The 22,556-nt window shown below is 36.7% G+C and overlaps 1 protein-coding gene across 2 annotated transcripts in view; it reads left to right on the forward strand.

The window, feature by feature from the left end:
- The window catches only part of CCDC50 (coiled-coil domain containing 50), a 62,431-nt gene that overhangs the window by 39,120 nt on the left and 755 nt on the right, over positions 1–22,556 (forward strand). Inside the window, exons 5-11 of one of the 2 annotated variants that reach the window (XM_081137822.1) lie at positions 1,126–1,243; positions 5,614–6,138; positions 13,304–13,419; positions 13,835–13,879; positions 13,992–14,096; positions 15,894–15,973; positions 19,407–19,495. In XM_081137822.1, coding sequence (XP_080993948.1) covers positions 1,126–1,243; positions 5,614–6,138; positions 13,304–13,419; positions 13,835–13,879; positions 13,992–14,096; positions 15,894–15,973; positions 19,407–19,495 — 1,078 coding nt within the window. The remainder of the gene's footprint in view (positions 1–1,125; positions 1,244–5,613; positions 6,139–13,303; positions 13,420–13,834; positions 13,880–13,991; positions 14,097–15,893; positions 15,974–19,406; positions 19,496–22,556) is intronic. The other variant, XM_081137823.1, reaches the window with a different exon arrangement.

The raw sequence follows: 22,556 nt of genomic DNA on the forward strand, positions 1-22,556 counted from the left end.
CAGGTGTCTTTTATCAAAGTTTTAAAATATGCTGATGTGTATTTTAAAGAGTTAGATATAATACCTGCTTTCCATGGAGTGCTTTAAGATTTTCAGGAGCACCTTTGAGACCCCTGGGAAATCCTGTTCTGGTCTAACCTTTGACAGGAAGGAGGCTCAAGACCAATGAGGTTGTTTATGTCAAGGGTGACTAAGCTTCATCCAACCATTGTGACTAATAATTGCCATCATAAGCTTGTTTCAGGGGAAATTCTTTATATTGAAATAACCCGACTGAACTCGTTGCACAGTAATAATGGGGGAAAGCAGGAGGGGGAGAATTCACTTAAGCTAAACCACAGTTATATTATCACAGCTATTTTCCACTAAATCTTTTTATTCTTTCCCTCCTCAAGCCCAGGTAATCTTTGTTCTCATCAGGTAGAATCTTACTGAAAAAACAAAAGAGCTGAGAACTTAAAAAAGGAAAAGATTTGGGTGCTGAGGTGCATGAGACATTATGATTATTATTTTTCTACTTGATTAAAATCACTTCCTTTGACTAGCTAATGTGTTGTGCTGAAGGGGTATCATCCTTGTTTCTCTCCTGGGTCTCACATTGAGAAAATGGCTTATTACTATGTATTTATTAGGACTCAATTCAATAGTAGGAAAGCAGTTATAAGGTCTCTGGACTGTAGCTTAATAATTTCTGCTGGCATTTGGAGTTGGTAATTTTTCTTTATATTTTTATTCAGTTATAGCAAGGGAAACTTTTTTATTTTCTGTAAAGCAAACCACTTAGGAAAATGTAGTGTTGGGAGCTTCATAAACATGACAATTTAGGGAATTGTTAGCATTTTCCCCCTACTTCTGCAGTAAAAAGTATAGGAATTTGGGAGATTCTACTATAACAGATGTAAGTTTTGGGAGAACAAGTTATCAGTCCCACCTCTCTCTGTCTTACTAACTGATTGATACATTACTTTGTAAGACATGAAATGTAATAAACCTGGTACAGTGGTTGGCACCTGGTAACACAGATTTATTAAAATGATGCATAAAGGAGTTGAGATATTTGACTTTAACACTGAGTATTTCAAACTCCTCATTGCCAATATTTATTTCCATTCTCTGTATTTGCAGGACATAGCTCGCCTTTTGCAAGAAAAGGAGTTACAGGAAGAGAAGAAGCGAAAGAAACACTTCCCAGAGTCCCCTGGAGCCAATGCTTATGGCGAGCATTACTGTTACGAAGATGGAGGTAATGTTGCCTACATCGTGACCCACTCTGTCCTTAGATTCAGCTGTGAGACGACCCTTTACATGTGTCCATAAAGTGACCCCCGGGCCCATTTAGATTTGTGGCAGAATTCTGTCTGAATCTAAGGAATTCATCTGTTCCTTATTGGAAGATCAGAGCCATTTTTAGGGCTGTTAAAGCCTCAATACAGTTTTGTAAGCTTTGGCATTCTTTTGTGCTGTTGCCACTGAGGATGCTGTTGTTACATTCTAAGCACATAAACTGGGGTGTGGAAAATGGTGGGATGAGTCTCGGGGCTTGATCTTTCTCAAGAAAATCTGGTCAGGGCTGTTTGAAGCTAAAGTAGCCCAAGTCATAAAGAAAGTACACCAGTTACTGGGTAACCAAGTTTTTTTCCTATTCGTCTTGTGTTTTAAAAATACGCCAGTGGTTTAGCCTGTTGATGACAAATTAAAATTGATGATTCTCTGGTCATTATTTTGCTCTCAATGCTTTCCTTGCTGTTTGATTGCCATATAGAAAACTTTCTGAGGGAAAGAAGTCCCTTCAGAGTTTCTCTTTCTAATGCCCCTGTTTGCAGTGTGGTGGTGACAATTTTGGTGGTGGCTCTTTACTCTCAGTGTGTTGGGAAATGAGTATTTGCAAGTATTGTTCAGTCCTTTTGAAATATCTGTCAAAGGAAAGACATTCCCTATAGTTTCTAGTATGAGTGTTTATTATAGTTCAGCTTTGAGTCCATACTTAGGATAACAAATAAATAAAATCTAAGGCTGCTTCTAGAGAGTAAATATTTTAAGTTCAACAGCTTTAAAGGCCCTTGCAAACTAATTATCAGTTGCTTCTGTATAATTTCATTAAAAAAGGTAAGTAAGTGGGTGTTCGTCTTTGATGAGTAGAATGAAAGGAATGCATATGTAGATGATAGGATTCTTACAGTTTAGGTACATCTTGCTTAGTCACATTGTTGCTTTAAATTGATCATAATCGTAGAGCTCAGCTCTGTGGCACAATTAGAGAGCAGGTTGATTCTCCATTTATTGCTTGCTATGTTCTTCTTCCATATGTAAAATCCCCAGCTCTTTTTTCATACCAATTTTTCTTAAACTGGTTTTTCTAATGCAATCGTACATTACTTAAAAAGAAAAATTATTGCCATATTTTGATACACTAGAGACCAGAAGGTAAAGTGTTACTCTTCAGACTTATTTAATATCTTAGAAATGCTGTCTGGTTTGTTTTTAACTCTACTCTGGAGGCACGTTTACTGCAAATAAAAATAACTACTTTAAACTTTTAAGTCTATAAAAACATTAGGATGGCAGTGAAGTACACTAAAATATTAATTTTAGCCTTTCTCTGTTAAAACCTGATACTAACTTGAATTGTAATTCAAACCTGGTTGTTTTGACCAGAGAACCCTCATCCTGATTCATATCTCTAGGGCAGGAGACTATGTTCAGAATTCAGTGGATTTTCAGGGACACCTAAAAGTTAAAAAAATATATAGTCTGTGTATATTTTAGCTGCTTTTGTAAACTTATAGAGAGTGGCATATATGTCACTTTTTGGAGTTGGGGGCATGGGGAATAGGAAGTAGTGACTTCCTGAGCATATATATGTAAATACTGGAATTCATCTTCAGTTGTATTGTGGAGAGATTATGTATTGCTGAGCATGTGATCCTTATTTATATGCCTTTGAGTTAGACCCGAGTTGAAGACACAGAAATCACATTACAATCCAGTTTGTGTTTACAAAGCAATCCTGATGTTCTCTGCAGTGGTCCTTTCCCAACACATAAGAGATATTCTTTCATTGTACGTCTCTGTCTTTGTGTAATATGATTTTTCCTTACTTACATAATAATCACAGTATGTTATTACAGGAGTGGTCTTTTCAGCTTCTGTTTTACTTAAAATTTAATAAATCTTTTAAAAATGATCATTTATAGATTTTCTACAAATTTGTAATTATACCAAATATCTGTCAGATTAATATCAACTGAAATGGTACATCTCATTCATTTGTGAATCCATGTTTTTCCATCAAAGGCACTTACCTGTATTGCAGGTATATTAGTGATTTGTTTTAAAGTTATGTTCTTTGGAGTCATGAGATCTTAGGAAGTTCTCTATTTTAATCACTCTAAGAGTTTTTCTCATTTGTAAAATTGGGATTATAATAATATATCTTTCTCATGGATGTTAGAAGATGAAATAGTGTAATTTTGGTGAAGACTTATAAACTCTCAAGTACTATTGTTTATTCCTATATTAATGTTATGTGTATATAACAGTATTTTTATATCTAAACAAAAATCATCTTATTTTGAAAGACAAACATGGAAGCACAAAAATATGTGTATATATATATATATATACATATATATACACACACATATGCATATATATGTATATATAGCGGATATAAGGAAGTTAATTATATTTGCCAAATAACTTGGTCTCAAGAAATGTACAAGTCTCAATCCTTAACTGGACAGAGGTCTTAAAGGATTCAAACAGATTCCCCCACCTGTCTTTTTTTTCTTTCCCAGATTTAAAGATATCACAGCAAGTGAACTAGACAATAAGTATTTTTATCCCATCAACTCTGAAAATGTAGTGATTGATACCTCTGCTTTAATTCTTGCAACATATTTCCCTAAAGTAAAACTAATATCACTTAACATTTAAGAAAGAATTTAAAAAGAATAACAACAAAACAATCAGAGCCCACAAATCCATGTTGAAAACAAACCCCTTCTTGTTTCTTTTGGCCTTAAAGGCGGACTTCACTCATGCAGCTCTCTTTGGGAGCACTGGTGTTAACACTGTAAGCCATTGTTCCCTGGATGTGGTCATCATCCAAATAGCTGGTCTATAGTATTTAATTCACAGCAGTAGTCAATTGGTTCTTTCTCACTAGTCAAGATACACTTAGAATAATAGTTTGGTTAAAAGAGTAGATAATTTTTTTTTTAACCACAGAGTAATTGTTCTCTTGTTTCAACTTTGCTGTTATGTAAAAAATAAATTTAACTATAAATTATGAAGATAACTACTTTTACTGACTTTTCAGAAGTCATCTTAATGTACATGTCATCTTTGAAGCAAATTTTCTTTTCTTTTCAAATTCAAGAAGAAACAGTTTGAAGTGTTTGAAAAGTTTATGACATCAGTTTAGCATATATCTTTACTTCCTCTGTTCCTTTATTAGATTAACAATAACAAACTTAAAAAACAAACAAAAAACCAAAATGCAAAACAAAACCAAAAAACATAACAAAACCTAGAAACTAAAAATGTATAGTTCTTTATTTCCTTTATAGCCCATCAACTTAGGGTAGCTGTTTCAAATGCAACTCAGCAAATGGCTCATTCCAGCTATCTTAGCAATTTTCCATGGAATTAGGATTTCTTTTTATTAATTTGAAAATGTATTAAAGTCTTAGAAATGTTAAAATAATTACGCTCTTGCAAAGTGCATATTAATTTACTTCCTTTGTTTTCACACTGTGCTTGTGCTGCACCAGATAAAAGCACCTATCTGTTTGCTGCTTTTGAGCATTGTATTAAACTTAGGGACTTGTATATTTAGCACTGTTTTTATATTAAGAATACAGAATCATAAAGTTTTTTAAGTGAATTTAGGAAATGACTCCTTTTTGTGTGTTCCATGATGGCATCCTTTTTTAATTTTTTGCTCTGCCACAATTCAAATAAGATTGAGAGCAGAATCATCCAAAGATAACAGGGCCATTCAATCCCTTGAAATTCTCCTGTACTTCACCCTCTGCCACACTGAACTGCAGAATGTTTGCTTTGGCCGCCTAAGGGGAAAGCGTAGAGAAATACTAAACACCGTGGGTCATTTATCTCAACTGCGTGGAAACTAGCAACATTCTGATGCTGATTTATTGTTATTTCCAAGAAGAATATTTGAAAGCCTCTGACTGGAATCACGAAGCTTAGTTTTTTCTGTTTTATGAGATTCCCTCAAATCCCATTTTTTCCCCCATATACAGTTCCAAATTGGTTTTATAAGTATAATTTAACATTTAATGGCTGTAATTTTTGTTATTGGCAAATATTAAAGTGCTTTAACTCTTCCTAATCATGATCAAGATCTTCCAGATTTATTTCACTTAATTAACTTAATTAATTAATTAATTTTTAAACCTTTTTGGCTATGTACCCAGAATCCTTCCATTAAATGCCCATCCCCTGTTTTCAGTTTGTTAAGTTAAAAAATTGGTCCTCTTCATTTTAAAGTAGGTTAAATCTGGGCCCTGTCTCACCTGTATAGGGAGTTCATAATCCGATTAAGTTAACCTGCGTTTCTGTTTTTCACATTCCTCCACCGCCACTCAGACCAGCCTCGGTCAAGGAGGGCAAGGGAATGGGGTTCTGAATTCTCAAGGTCTTGTAAACTCCAAAGTGATGAAAAGACTGTGAAGCAGAGAAAGGAGAAACCCAGACATCCACCAGAGAACTTGGAAGAACTGGAAGAGCATCGTTTACCAGAGAAATGTCTGTCCTCTAGCTCACGCAAAGTGAGGGACGATCCCCCAATTCACACTGAACATCAGGAAAGGAAATGGTCTGGTCATGAGAGGGCCCGGAGACCACCTCTCCCCAGGATCAGTGGTGAGGTGTTTCTGAGTACAGAATTTGATGACCATGAGGCTAACAGTAGTCATCGAACTCGGAATTGGGAAAAACAGTCCAGACACCAAGACCGGCTTTCACCGAAGTCTTCTCAGAAAGCAGGAATTCACTGCAAAGAGGCTGTATATGGGAGGGAGCGTGGGCAAGGTGAGCGCAGAGAGAAGAAGCCCGGGCCCAGGACTCCTCCCTTCTCGGAGAGTCAGGAGCGGCTCCAACTCCGTGACACAGGTAATGAAGGACAGTTGTTGGAAGGCCTGGTATCGTGTATACACACAAACAAATGTATTTAAGAAGCATCTCAAGCAACCTGTTCTTTCTCTCTGGTTTTTGCTCGTGGGTGTGAAATAAACCTGAAGTCAAAGTTTGCATAAGGTATTTTCTTAATCTCAGTCAGTGGGAAGAAGGAAAAATACTTGTGATCTTCCCTTTCTGTCTTCTGAGAGAGCACTGTGATTCATTACATGGTTCCTCCAGCCCCTGGTTGCAGTGGAGGTGCCCATCCCAGATACTGTTCTTTCTTTGCCAAGATCGTACATCAGAGATTCAGATACCAAAGCAAAGCTGCTGAATTTCTGGTTTTAGTTCAGTGAATCCAGAAGATCTGGTGGCACTGCCTTCATAGTATTTGCCTAACTGGAAGACCAACAGGGCTGGAGGTACTAGATTTTCTTGCCCTTATCTTTCCTGTCTGCAAAGTGAGAGATTGGAGATGCAGTTTCTTAAGACAGTGCTTTTTATTCTATGGGCCTCGGTCCATTTCCATCAGAATCAGTGTAGCTGTTTCCTAAAAAGGCAGTTTTCTGGGTCTCACATATACAGGGTGTCCCAAAAAAATGTATACACTAACAGCTTATAACTAAATTGATGTTTTTTTTCTGTTCAGATTTAACCCATTGGAATTAATAATGAGTTAAAAGTATATATACATTTTTGGGGGATACTCTGTATTTTCATCTCTGGAGTATGGCCTGGCAGTTTGGGCTTGTTTTAGTCCTGGAGATGATTATGTACTTAAAGTTTAAAAATCCTTGCCTTAGGTTACTTTCTCTGCCTACTGTTCCTCAACTGTAACTCTACAGTTGGTGTTCTGAGGTGCCAATATCAGGTAAGTTCTTGGTGCAGGCGCTTCACCTAATTGCACTTCACAGATGTTGCATTTTGTACAAATTAAAGGCGAGACCCTCCTCGAGCAAAAAGGTTATGACTCGCTATATTGCCATACTCACTCTATTGTGGTGGTCTGGAACCAAATCCACGATATCTTCAAGGTATGCCTGTAGTTTAATAGGAATGATGAGAACCTTAGGCTTAAGCTTCGGATTTCTGGCATCTCTGAGGCTTAACTCTGAAGTCCATCATTGACACAGTGAAAGTTCTCTCTATTTTTGTCTGGAAACCTTGTGGCTGTACAACTGTAAGTCATAGCACTGCTCTGTCTGGTATTAGACCATACTTACCTGGATCTATTTACTCTTACTGAAATGTTTTAGAGATGCAAGAGTTATTGGGAAACGAGTACCAAGGAGGCGTCAATTCTTATTTTCTTCTTTATTGTTTTCCTACCCAAACTCTACTTCTGCCCTGGAAATTGGTTTCTGGGTTGCAGATTCAGGTAGATTTAGTTGCTTCTTCCTGTTATGTTAATCCTTTAAGTTATTAAAGGACTTGGTCATAAAGACAATGAAAATTTAGTTCAGCAAGCCATACTGAACATCTGCCACAAATATTCTTGCCTCAGGCTTTGTGTTTGGGAGTTTATGCTTGGGTCTGAGCCTTGGAGGGTTAATAACTCCAGCCAAAAAGATGGATGTGTAAACAAGCAATTGCAAATTAGATAGACTTTGTACAGAGTGCTGTGGGGCATAGAGGAGGAAGTGATATAATCTGGAGTAGGCTTTATGAGTCAGTTATACTACATCCAGATTTAGAAAGACTTGTTGGAGTCCTAAAGGTTTGGGAGGGACACGGTGATCACGCCGACCTCTCTATTTTCTGATTGTGTGAATCGGACCTTATAAGTGTGCTCTGAGGGCTGTTTAACCTTTAAGGCTTTTAGTTGGACTTGAGGGTATCTTAAATAGGCTTAGGAAGGGTGAAACTAATATGAAACTAGACACTGATTCACATACCCAACTCCTGGAGTTGTAGGCAAATGCTTTTTGTTTATTTTTACTCATTTTACCAGCACAGGGGTTTAAACAATGTCGCTCGGCAGGTACTAACGTGGCTACAACATAGCTGATTGGTCTATCATTTTGTATTCCACTTACTTTACAAATTTCACCTCAGTAGCCCCTCAGGCTAGATTTTGCAAATCCCCTGGAATAGATCAGAGGATTTCATTAAAATATATTTACTAAGAACAGGTGTCTATTCTTAAAGTTATTAGCATAGGCCAGAGTTTTATTTACCTTAATAATGAAGAAACTAGCATGATGACAAATAGCTCATTCTAAGTAAGCATTTGTAGGACTGGATTTTACAGAGTCATTGAAAAAGGAATGCAAAATAAAATTGCTAAATTAAATATAAAATTGGTCAGCCTTCTAAAGGGCAGGAAAACCATACCACCTTTGAGGGTAACTTCTCTCTCGAGCTGTTATGTCATACCAGCCTGTTAATTTTCTGCAGATTAACCTCCAACCTCTCAGGGTCATAAAACTTCTGTGTCTTTCTGCTATGACATTCCCCAAGTGTCACTGGCTTATTACAAACTATTCTTGCAGTATATCAAAGAATTTTATCAGTTATCATTTTATCTTATTTCCTAGCAGAATTTATTTAAAAGTAAGTTTTATTTTTGTTTATTGAGGAATGGTCTTATGTCCTCATTCTGGACAATGATAAACAGAAAAAGAGAAGCAAAAATTAGATTAAGAAATGAATGTGGAACTGTTGGAATATGGTTCACCCGGCCATTTGAAAGTGAGTTTTCCGACTATGTTTAGGCTACCAAAATGAGGACAGCCATTCTGTTTATTTTCTTCAATTAACTGTGCTTTTAAAGTTTTTTTTAAAGCATCTCTATTATCTGTAGTGACAGCCTTAGACTACACTAGCTGAAGTTCCAGAAACTATTCTGGGCTATGCAGATAAGTTCCAGTGATATATAGCAAGAGATCAAATAAACTGTTTTCCCACTATTTATTTGGGACTTGAGATATTGCTTCACATTCTAACTTTTTATTGAGGCATAGTTGACATATAACATTATGCTAGTTTCAGATGTATGACATAATGATTCAGTATTTGTATATATTGTGAAATGATTACCATAACAAGTCTAGTTAATACCTGTCACCATACACAGGTACAATTTTTTTGTGTGTGTAATAAGAACTTTTAAGATCTGCTCACTTAGCAACTTCCTAATATGCAACACAATATTATTAACTGTAGTCAACATGCTATGTATTACATTCCCATGACTTATTTTTTTTTATAACTGGAAGTCTGTACCTTTTGACCCCCTATTAAGATCGCCCATTTTACCCTCACCCCCATCCCCACCTCTGGCAAACACCAATATGTGTTCTGTATCTATGAGTGCAGTTTTTCTTTTTTAAGGTTTTACATATAAATGAAATCATATGGTTTTTGTCTCTCTCTGTCTGACTTATTTCACTTAGCATAATCCCCTCAAGGTCTATCCATATTGTTGCACATGGCAAGATTTTATTTTTTATGGCTGAATAATAATCCATTGTATATATACAGTCATGAGCCAGTAATGACATTTCAGTCAATGTTAGATTTTATTTTTTATGGCTGAATAATAATCCATTGTATATATACAGTCATATATACAGTAATGACATTTCAGTCAATGATGGGCTGTATATATGATTGTGGTCCTGTAAGAATACAATGGAGATGAAAAATCCCTATTGTCTGCTGACATCATAGCCATCTTAGTGTCAGAGCACAAGGCATTTCTCACCTGTTTGTGGGGATGCTGGCGTAAACAAACCTGAACTGCCAGTTGTATAAAAGTATAACATACAGTTATGTTTAATACTTAATACTTGATAATGATAATAAACAAGCGTGTTACCGACTTAATGTATCTACTATACTTCTTCTCGCTGTTTTAGAGTGTACTCTTTTTATTTATTAAAAAACAAAACTGCTGTAAAACAGTGTATCCTGTTATGCCAGCAGCAGCTTCAGACATCTCATGTTTACCTTGTCTCTCGATTACATCATTTTCTCTTATATTTGATTTAATCTCATGTTCAGTACAATAACATTGCTGTACAGGCTTGTAGCCTAGGAGGAATAGGCTATGCCTAATGTGAATGTTATACCATCTAGTTTTGCGTAAGTGTACTCTTATGATGTTCCCACACGATAAAGTCACCTAACTGCATTTCTCGGAACTGTCCCCATTGTTAAGCAGTGCATGACTGTCTCTCTCATCTCCTTTACTCTTCCCTCCATTAGTGGGCTCTAGGTTATTTCCATGTCTTAGCTGTTGTAAACAATGCTGTAGTAAATATGGGGTGCATATACCTTTCAAGTTAGAGTTTTCCCTTCCCTCAGATAAATACCTAGAATGGGAATCGCTGGATAACTTAGTAGTTCTATTTTTAATTTTTCAAAGAACATCCAGACTTTTTCATGATGGTTATACCAATTTACATTCTCAACAACAGTGTACAATGAATGGTTCCCTTTTCTCCACATTCTCACCAACACTTACTTATTTGTTGTCTTTTTAATAATAGCCATTCTAACAGATGTTTTGATTTGTATTTTCTTGTTAATTAGTGATGTTGAGAACCTTTTCATGTACCTATTGATCATCTGTATGTTTTCTTTGAAAAAATGTCTTTAGAGATCTTCTGCCCATTTTTTAACCATATACATATATATATTTGCTATTGCATTTTAGGAGTTCTTTATATGTTTTGGATATTAACTCCTTATCAGATAGGTGCTTTGCAATATTTTCTTCCTTTTAGTAGGTTGCCTTTTGATTTTGTTAATGGTGTGTTTTTCTGTCCGCAAGCTTTTTAGTTTGATCTGTCTCACTTGTTATTTTTTCTTTCATTGTCTTTGTTTTTGTTGTCAAAACCAAAAAATTATCTCCAAGACTGATGTCAAGGATCTGACTGCCTATGTTTTCTTCTAGGAGTTTTATGGTTTTCAGGTCTTATGTTCAATTCTTTAATCCATTTTGAGTTAGTGTTTGTGTATGGTAGAAGATAGTTTCATTCTTTTGCATGGGGCTGTCTAATTTTTCTCAACACCATTTATACTGTTCTTTCCCCTTTCTATATTTTTGGCTCTTTTGTTGTAAACGGTCATACATTATAGGTTTTTTCTGGGTTTTCTGTTCTGTTCCGTGGATCTGTGTACTATTCTGTTTTTAACTGCCAAGAGGTCACAGTCTTCTCAACCTGTTAAGCCAATTAAGACTGTTGCATTTGAATGCCTTCCAAGTGTCTTTGATAGATATTAAAATATTTCTCAGTTAATTCTTTGGTGTAGAGTAGGAGGTATAATAGTGTAGAAAGTTGAGCATATCCCACTATATTTTTTCTTTCACTGGATGGTAAAACTGAAGGGGCAAGGCATAAGTAGGTGATCTTTCCTCTCCTCCTCAACTAGGCTTTGGGCTACTCATTGCACCATTTTTCCACAGATAGGAATATGATATAGCAATCTACCTTGTCCACTGACTTTGCCCAATACTAACTTCCTTATATAATTTTATTTATTTTACCTAAAATGTTCCTTTCCAGTTATGACCACACTAATCATAACTCAGGGAGGTTTATATTCCATTTAAATATGGTCCACCCTTGGGAGTGTGCTACTGTTTTGTGATTGTCCCAAACCACTCAGAAAACCAGGCCAGCCTGGCATAAGATATAGTAGCTCTAGAAACGATGAGAAGTTGAAGTGGATTCTCTGTGCTGGGTAATTATGTACTAATTGGCCTGCAGCTAAGAAAACCATGTTTAATAGTCTCTTTTCTGTGGGGAAGGCAGATGAGTCTGTGGCTTTAGGATTTACCACAGAGCTAGATTCAAAGCTCTACAAAGAAAGGCTTCACCAGATAACTTAAACTCTTCATTTGCCCAGAATTTAGTTGTATTTTCATGTCTTTCCTTTTTTATTTTTTATTTAAAGCAAGCAAATCAAATGTGGTGAGGCATTTTGATAAAAAACATTTTAATGTATGGTTATTTTGATGGACATAATGCACTAAACTGGTAGTTCCGATGCTAATCACAAATAAGAATCAATTGTTAAAGATTTTTTAAAAATCAAAATACTAATGGCCATATTTCTTCAGGCTACTTAAATTAGAATCCCTGGGATTTGGGTCAAAGATGTTTATGTTTATTTAAAGCACCGCAAGTGATTCTAGTATATAGCCATGGTGGCAAACCACTGATATAAAGAAATAGGCAGTTAGGAGTGAACTTTCTCCCGTCTGCAATCCATTTTCCAAAGTCACTGTTTCAAATGGTTAACCTTGTTCACTGCAGTAAACGTTTTTATTATTTCTGAATATAATGCATTCACATTATTGAATAGTTGTTATTTAGAAAGGTAAAAAGAGGGAAATAGCCACAATTTTGAAATGGCCATTAGCATTTACCACTCAATTAAAAGTTACCAAAGGAATATATGCTGCATAAAAACTTCCAGAATAAAAACCCAAAATTCCACACCCATCCTGGCCGGTTCCTTTCTCAGAGGGATAGAACTTAGAGTCATTGTGCTCTCTATTTCCTCTGTGTTATATCTTCCACAGAATTTAGCAACAACAGTAAACTGATCAAAGCTACAGGAAAGATCTAAAAAGCAAGTGGGTTTGTTGACTGTCAGAGCAGAAGCCAGGTCAGGACCTCTTGGTGGCTAACGGGTACTTGGTCACAGAACACCCAGGTGCTGCTGCTTCTCTCCCCTCTGAGGTTAGGTATGCAGGGCTGAGGCAGATAGAAAGGAGTCTCTCATTTCCTCTAGTCTTGGCAGCTTAGCCTCTTTAAAACTTCAGCCCTATAACTTTCTTCTCTCTAAATTCTTTTGATTTCAGTGACTTACCTTTTTCCCCCTTTCACTTTCTATTTTGCAAAGGCCTCCCTTACAGTTCCTTGCCTGATTTCCTGCTCTTGGAGAAACTGAGAGGGGAGGTTTTGCCAGGCAGGGCTGGGTGGTAACTTTAAGTGTGTGTATTATCTGCACCACCACTTCCAAATCTTAGGAAAAAATTATTTCCAGTGTACCCTCCACTGAATTTTGGAGTGGTGACAGTATTGTCAGTGTTAGGTTGTAAAGAAAGGGAAAATTTAAGGTAAAGATTTTGGAGTTTTTTACCTTAAATTTTGCAACTTTTTAGAAAAAACTTGATTGCCTTATTACATTGTTTTTTTTCTAGGACTGAAGCCGAGAGGGATGAAAGAAGCAGTCTCAACTCCATCACGAGTGATGCACAGGGACCAGGAATGGTATGATGCTGAAATTGCCAGAAAGCTGCAGGAAGAAGAAATTTTGGTGAGCACGTTTTAATGTAGAAGTTCAGCTGAAGAAGGTTTTTTGTGAATTGAGTCATTCTTGAGATTATATAATAGGCATTACAGTCTTTTGTCAGTTGAGAAACTAATATGTATTTTTTATCGGTGGAAAAATCAAAACAACAGGATTAGAGGGTTTAGTTTTATTTACTGAGTAAGCATTAGCAATAGAATTCCATATCCCTGTCTCTCCATTATTGAGTTCTGGTCATTCTCTAAGAATCTGCTGTGGAATCTGGTCAAAACAGACCCTGCTCTGGCTGGTGAATGTTTACCTGAGGAATGTTCATCACAACTAGTTTCAAATACCAGTTTATTTTTATGTAGGATTTCAAAAAATGGACAGCATAGAATCCAATTAAATTATTATTTTTTTGTATTTTTTTATGCTGTAGGCTACCCAGGTGGACATGAGAGCTGCTCAAGTAGCCCAGGATGAGGTGAGTTCATGTTAGTTAATGACTTTGTTTAGCCAATATTCTTTGGAAATATCACAGTAATCTTCTACCTGCAAGTCTGTAATCAATGATAATATGGACTGGGTTTGTTTAGGAAATTGCTAGACTTCTAATGGCTGAAGAAAAGAAAGCTTACAAGAAAGCCAAGGAGCGGGAGAAATCGTCATTGGACAAAAGAAAGCATGACCCCGATTGGAAGGTAGGGCCTGTTTTTTGTTTGTTTGCTTTTTAGTTTTTTAATGAGAAGTAAAATTAGACATGTAAAGGGGACTCTGCTTTTAGGGTAAGCTCTGCAGATAGGTTTAGGGTATACAGATTATGTGCATCATATGTGAGTCTGGCTTGTAAAGGTTGCTTCCCTATAAAAATTCCCAGTAAGTTCTTGAAAGTAACTATTTAAAAAGTTGCTGCTAAGATTGAAAAACTCATTTCATTCATTTTAGGACCTACCCAAGTGTGGGTGTCCTCTGGTCATGAGCAATCTTGGTTTTACCACACTTACCTTTCATTACAGGAGAAGAGCATTTTCACATGCTTTCATGTTTCCACAGTGGCCTTTCCTCCCTCTCTGTGTTTTTCCTGTGTACTCAGACTGTGCTTCGTCCCTGGTTGTGTACTCATTGTTTCTCTTTCTCTGACATCACTTGATCCATGTCAGGCCGATAGATCCTGTCGGCAGTCACTGCTTCTGTCAGAGTGCAAGAACTGTCTCGCATGAGCTTAAGCTGTTACCTTCAAGCCCTTATAAATATAGAACTAGGAGACAAAATAGCCAGTGACCTCAGTTCATTCTACTATAAAGTAATCTAATTGTTGTATATGGCAGTTGCAAATTCAATTTAACAGACTTTACAAATTAGTTATTGTGGGCAAAGCATCCCTCAGGACTTAATAGGGAAAGACAAAGGCATATGTTTTCTCCTGGTAATGTAGAATGTGGACGGGAAGACAGACTGCAGACAGTAGCAAACGCAAGGTCAGGCTGGCTGATGGAAGCACAATGAAAAAGCAGCGGAGGAGGGAGGTTCATGCAGCACAGTCTCTCTAGGGGGGGGTTTGTACTAGACCCGGAAGGATGCAACGAGGGCATGTATCCACCTGTTCTGTCTAACAAACTCCTCCCCTGGGTCCCCATTCCTGTCTCATTCTTGGCTATAAGGAAAGAAGATAGAGAAACCATGGTAATAGTATTGCTCTGTTTTCTGTTGCTCAATTATAGTTGTCAGTCTAAAAGCAAATGGAAGGATTATTTCCATGTTAATTATATTTATCACCTTCTTTTTTACACTCTTTGTAATTCAAGATTTTTTCTAACCTATTTCATTTTTAGTGGAAAGCTTCCCAAATGCTTCTCCATTAATTAAGCCACAAATTATTGCCCAGGAGTTACTTACTCTATGTCTCTGTTAACACGACTATGAAGGAATAGATATTTTTAAGGATTACAAATCAGGAAAGTAAGAGGCAGGCCACAACTCTATCAAGTATCAGAACTTCTGTGTTGTCTACCTTCTTTCACTGGTGCTTGTACAGTCCTTCTAGAAAAAATGCCATGAAATGGGCCTTTGTTTTCTGGCTTGAAAATCACCATCCTTAAGTCAGGTATTCAGAAATAGGGTTGAGAGCACAAAACTAGATTCCGTATACTCTGGGAGCCCATCAGTCTTGTTAGCTGCTGTGCAGCTATGATGTTAATAATAGGTGGCCAGGCACTCCCATGGGGAGCGTGTTCACGTGTGTTCAGCCCACTCATCTGACTGCACTGAGAGCCTCCAACATACCTTTGTGACTATAATTTTTTTTAAATCTCTGAGATGATGTATTTAAAAATATCTCATGTTCTTCAACTGAATGCAAGTAACCTGAAATTTTTAAAGGAGAGTAGTTTGACATGAGTTAGGTATTTTCTAAACCTAACCTTTTCCTAAACCTAATATTTTTCTTTCTTTCTTCGCTGTTTTCTGTATGTTTTGCTTTTTTTTTTTTTCTGTTATAGCCCAAAACAGCTAAGTCAGCACACTCAAAGTCAAAAGACAGTGATGAACCTCACCGTCCTAAGAGTGACAGGCCAGCACGGTAAGTGGATACGCGCAGCGGAGAGGGAACCTGACTTTGCGGTGAGTGGGGAGATGGTGCTGCCTGAGAAGACCGTTCCTTCTTTGGAGAGGAGATCCAGACATCTGCCATTGCCAGGTGGCATCATGTCTTGCGGGGTATTCTCACACTTGATTCCAGTCTTAAATTGGGTTGAAAAAGTCAAATCAGAAAGATGGGAAATTTCATGGAAGCTGGGTATAGGTGGGAAGGATGTGCTTTTTGTTAGGACCAGTTCTCGTCTCTTTTTTCACTGAACTGATGCCCTCGGCTAAAAAGACACAAGGTTAAACTTTTTCCTGAGTAAAACCTCAGGTTTTAATATTTTACTGAGGTTCATGATCACACTGGTGTGTGCCTGACACACATACTTCAACGCATTTCTGCGCGAGTGTCCATGTCCTAGGCAAATATTCATTGAGTCACTGCAGACTGTCCTGTATCCCACCAGATCGAATCACTATGGTTGTGGTGTCTGTACTTCTGACTCCTCTCAAGCAGTCCTAGGTCATAGTAATGGAGCGACTGCTGTCTTTCCTCCTCAAGTTGTCAATCTTTAGGTCTCTGGGGGAAGCAACCTTTTTTTCTTCGTCATTGCTTTCTGTTGCTTTTCAAAAGACAATATGATTGGAATAGGAGGAGAGAACATTAAATAGAAAAAGACAAAAATAACACTAAATGTGATATTTTGAAAATTCTAAATTATTAGAACCTTGAATTTTGGTCCTGATTTTTAATAATATATATATATTAATTCTTAAAACGTAAGATTTATTACACTGAAAACATACAGGCTTGTTGCCCCTTATTGCCCACACTTATGCTGCTCAGCTTGTTTCCTTAAAGGGAATGTATTTAGTGTCCTTTAAACTCATGGGATTTCAGAAGATAAATAACCTTTAGAAAATTATATCAGGTTTGTAAAGCTCTTAGTGCAACAGTTGTATAGTTTGTCTAATTGTGTAAAATAAATTTTTCTTGTGGCTTTTATTTAAGCACGTGCCAAACAGTTTTTAAAGCAAATTTTAGTACTGCGTAGTTTAGGTTTATTTACATTCCTGCAATTTCCAAGTAAAATAACAACTAATCTGTTCTCAGTAGGTAAATAGCTGTGGCTTGTTATGCTCTTTTTAGTCAAGTGAATTAAAATTTTTAGGGTTATTTTGTCATCTTCAAAGTCCATGGGCTCTTTAGAACACTAATAACTTTACAACAGGTAAAGTAAAACAATCAGGAATGGCTATTTAAAAAGGTTTATTACAGTTGAAAACAAGTTTTTGGAATGTAATAGGAACTCTTAAAAATATTTGGCATATAGCAAGAATAAATAGTCAAATGATTCTGTATTAAAAATGGCTATTATAAATAGGTGAAAAGTGACCTATGACTACTGGAACTGAAGTCTAGGTCAGTTGAAGTCTTTTTTTTACCTGAGAGGAACATTTGTCTTTAAATATCATTTACAGAGAGACTACATATGAGAAAATAGAAATGTAGAATTTTATGTAACCGAAATGTTCATACTTAAAAATTAAAGCCTATTATCTTACAGCTATCAGAATATAAGCTTTCTGGTTAGAATATATGTATTCCTCTTTTAAAATTAATCATCGTATCCCTGACTGGGTGTCAGTTGGTTTGAGTATCCTCCGTACACTAGAAGGTTTTGGGTTTGATCCTGGGGGTGGGGCACATACAGGAAGCAACTGATCGATGTCTGTCTGTCTCTCTCTCTCCTCCCTCCCCCCTTCCCTCTCTCCCACTCTCTCTCTTCCTGTCTCTAAAATCAGTAAAAACATGTCCTCAGGTGTGGATTAAAAAAATTAATCATGGTAGGAAAGTTTAGCCATTTGTATAGAAAGAAACGATTTCATGGATTGAAAAACCTGTATCTGTCTAGGCCAGGATGTTTTTTTCAGTTTAGTAATAGTAGTGGTAGAGGGGATACGAGTTCTCAAATAGAGCTTGTAGCATTTGTGGTCAAAAATCAATTTCTTTGTCTATTATGGGATTTTCTACTCTTTCTAAAGGAATAGAGAACAAATAGGCAATCTAAATTAAGTCTACCTCTTTGTAATTGGAAAAAGTTTTAAGCCAAGTTCCAAATTCTTTTTAACTATAAGATTTTATACTGGTAATGCTTCTTGCCGTTTTATTTTTCTCTTATGTGTACTTTTCAATGAAGATGCTGCCACTGATAGTAATGCACACCTATGTAGCAGAGCATATAGTATATTAATTAAGAGCATTGCTTTTGAAGTCCATTTGAGTTTGAGCCCTGGCTCCGCCACTTAACAACTGTGTGAACATGGACAGGTCACTTACCTCATTTTACCTAATCTAACTCTAAAATATGTGTGTGATGGTTACCATGCAGGCTTAGCTTAAAAGTTAATTGAGGTATATTTATGTAGAACCTGTGGTGTAGTCCTTACTGTATATACACATTCACATCGCATGCTGACCTCTTCCGGGTACTAAATACCCGGGAGAGGCCTACTTCTTGGGACAGGGTGAGAAATTTGACAACACGTGCCTTAATTTTTATATGCCAGAGCTCACTGTACCTAACTATAACGTCCCAAACTTCAGACTGTGCATTCCTTCCAGACTGTGTATTAATCACACTGAACATCCTCCAACGTGGTTATATATTGACAAATCTTAGCCTCACGTGGTTCCGTGCTTTAATACCACATTTGAGTACACTGATGGGAGACGACAAAAAGGGAAGATTTTATTCTGCATCTTCATTAAAGCCAAATGTTTACAAAAATCTGTGTTACATGATTAAAATAATATAAAGTTTATAGTAAAAATTGCCCAGTGTTTTTTACAGTGTTTTTTTTGACTTGAAAGGTTTCCAGTGTGTGACTGCTGTTTCCTTCTCGAAGCTCTCCTTTGCCACCTGGTGGAGTAAGGAGCTTTGCAGTACATTTTATATGCTGAGCAGCGTCTCCTCTCTCCCTCTCTCCCTCCCCCCTTACCTGCTACCCTCCATCCCTCCCCTTTTCCATCTTCCTTCCTTAACTTTCTTCATTGCTTTCTTCATTTCTATTCTTTTCTTTCTTCCTCTTTTTCTTCTTAAAATCTACCAAAGCAAAGTAAGTTTCTCATCAGTGATAGTGGTCACATCTCATGAGTCTTTGTTTCTCTAGTCCTCAGCACGGCAACTCACACATACTGGGTGTTCAAAAATACGTGTTTTTATTGAACTATTATGTGTCAGAACAAAGGAACGGTAAGATAGAATAATTTATCCAATGTCATGCAACTGGCCAGGAACTAAAATGAGAATTCTGAAACATTCTGACTTTGCATTTGTACCAGAAATGTTTTTACCACATGACCCATTGAGCAGTAGAATTACAGTCATCACTGCTTAGAGTATCTCTAAATTCAGACTTCCCTCCAGGCCGCCACCACCTACCGTGACAGATGCTGAGGATTTGGGTTACACTTATCCTACACGTCATTTCTCAAAATCAGACTCCTCTCATAAAGGTAAGAAAAATAGATGTGGCCAAGTGTAGGATCTTCTTAAATAACCCTCTTGTTATGGTGGAAAAATCAGACGCTTTCTTACTAGATCACTAGAGTAGAAAAATTAGGCCTCCTTCCTCTCAACAGAACATTGTAATATTCTTCATTTATTAAAAAATAAACAATTTTTTTTAAAATACAGAAAAAAAACCTTAAATCAAATGTATGATTTTCTGTGTATTTGTATTTTCCTGCAGAAAGATTTCTTTGCTTTCATCAGATTCTTAAAGGGTGACTGTGTCTGCCATGGAGACCTGCTGTGACTTTTCTGTGTTAGCTCTTGTCCCCTTCCTCCCCACACTATTTATTGGACTTAAAATACACACACACATACACACAGCACACAAAACACTTAGGCAAAGGGAAAATGGGGCGAAGGAAAGAAGGAAAGTGTATGATATCTAAGTTGGACCAGATCTTTAAAATGAAAGGAGTGGTTGGGCGTAGTGGTTCTTCAAAGCATGTGCTGCACTAGTGTGTATTTTTGAGGTAGCCATGGAGTGAGATATGGAAAAAGTAGCTTCGTATACTAATGTCCTCATCTAAAAATGGAGGTGATTTTAATCTGTTACCAGGGTCATGTAAGTAAAATATCTGAAAGCAGATTGCAGTAGGCTTTATAAATATTAGGTCTTATTGATGCTTTTTATTTGTTATGGTTTTTTCAAAGATTCCTTAGGTAAATGTTCTTATTGTCCTTTTTCCAAATCTAATGACAGCCTTCCCAAACAGCTTACATTTTTTTCCTGCAGTCATTACAAAATATCAGTGTACTTGCCCGGCCGGGCATGGCTCAGCCGTTGAGCATCGACCTGGGATCCAGGCCATCGGGGTTGGATTCCTGGTCAGGGCACATGCCCAGGTTGTGGGCTCAATCCCCAGTCGGGGGCATGCAGGAGGCAGCCCATCAATGACTCTCTCATCATTGATGTTCCTATCTCTCTCTCTCTCTCCCTCTCCTTTTCTCTCTCTGAAATCAATAAAGATATATTAAAAAAACAAACAAACAGTGTACAAGTGCCACTCCAGACTAAATCAGAATTTCAAGGGGAGGGGATTGCTAATCACTGGTATTTTTAGAAGTTCCTCTCCCCACCACTCCCCCTCATTTCTGACAGTCATCTAATGTTGAGAAGAAGACAAAAGACGTTATTTAAAAGGTGGGATTAGTTGGACTTTATCAAAACATCCCATACACTACAATTTCCATTCTTTGGTGGCCTCTTTATCACTAGAGTTTAACTGGAAGTAGCTCATGATTTTTTTCCCTTAAACTATATACCAGCATTACTTTTTAAGGAATGTCTTTCTGTTCTTGACATATATTTAGTACATAATAAAATAACACATGGAGTCTATATATAAATATTCTGCAATCAAGAACAAAGGAAACACAATTCACTTGAAATACATAGAAATAAAGATAAGTAATTTTGCCTAAACAGGGAGAAAAACTGAGTTTCAAGATTTATAAAAAATATATATATATTTTTATTTTTTCAAAGTATTTTTTATTCTTTTAATTATAGTTGACATACGTTACATTAGTTTCAGGCATACAACATAGTGATTAGACATTTATATAGCTTACAAAATGATCACCCTGGTAAGCCTAGTACCCATCTGACACCATACATAGTTATTGCAATGTTACTGACTATATTTTCTGTGCTGTGCTTTAATCCTTATGACTTTTGTTATAACTGCTAATTTGTACAGCTTAGTCCCTTTAACTTTTTCACCCATCCTCCCAACCCCACCTCTCATCTTGCAATCATTAAGTTGTTCTCTGGATCTATGAGTTTGTTTCTGCTTTATTTTGTTCTTTAGATTCCACATATAAGTGAAATCATATGGTATTTGTTTTTCTTTGTCAGACTTATTTCACTTAGCGTAATACCCTCTAGGTCCACCCATGTTGTCTCAAGTGGCAAGATTTCTTATTGCCTTGTATGTATATACTAAAAGTTTTTAATCTACTTGCCTATAGATGTATACTTTGGTTGCTTTCATATCTTGGCTATTATAAATAATGCTGCAATGAACATAGGGTTATGTATATCTTTTCAAGTTGGTGTTTTGGTTTCTTTGGATAAATACCCAAAAGTGGAATTGCTGGATCTATGTTAGTTTAATCTTCATAATGTTTGCCATTAAGGCTGCACTTTATCAACAACCCCAGCAACAGTGCATGAGGGTTCCCTTTCTCCACATTCTCGCCAACCCTTGTTGTTTGTTGATTTGTTGATGGTAGCCCTTCTAACAGGTGTGAGATCATATCTCATTGTAGTTTTAATTTGCATTTTTCTGATGATTAGTGATGTTGAGCATCTTTCCATGTGTCTATTGGCTATCTGTGTGTCCTCTTTGGAGAAGTGTCCATGACTGGGGATCGAGCCCACAACTCAGGCATGTGCCCTGACCATGAATCAAACTGTGATCTCCTGGATCCTAGGTTGATGCTTAACCGCTGAGCCACCACACCTGGCTGGGCCCCATTTTTTAATTGGATTGCTTGTTTTCTTGGTGTTAAGTTGTTTGACTTTCTTATATATTTTGGATATTAACCCCTTATCAGATGTATGATTGGCACATACCTTCTCTTCATTCAGGGTGTCTTTTCCTTTTTGTTGCTGATTTCCTTCATTGTACACAACCTTTCCCTTTGATGTAGTCTCATTTGTTAATTTTTTCCTTTTGTTTCTTTTGCCTAAGGATTCATTTCCAAAAAAATATATTGCTAAGAATGATGTCAAAGATTTTATTGCCTATGTTTTCTTTTAATTAAGAGTTTTATGGTTTTGAGTCTTACATTTAAGTCTTTAGTCCATTTTGAATTTATTCTTGTATATGATGTAAGAAAGTGATGTAGTTTCATTCTTTTGTGTGTATCTGTCTAGTATTCCCAACACCATTTATTGAAGAGACTATCTTTACCCACATTGTATGTTCTTGCCTCCATTGTCATAGATTAATTGACCATATAGGCATGAGTTTACTTTTGGGGTCTCTTCTGTTCCAT

Source organism: Miniopterus schreibersii, assembly GCF_964146895.1.
Source record: "Miniopterus schreibersii genome assembly, chromosome: 5".
NCBI lineage: Eukaryota > Metazoa > Chordata > Mammalia > Chiroptera > Miniopteridae > Miniopterus > Miniopterus schreibersii.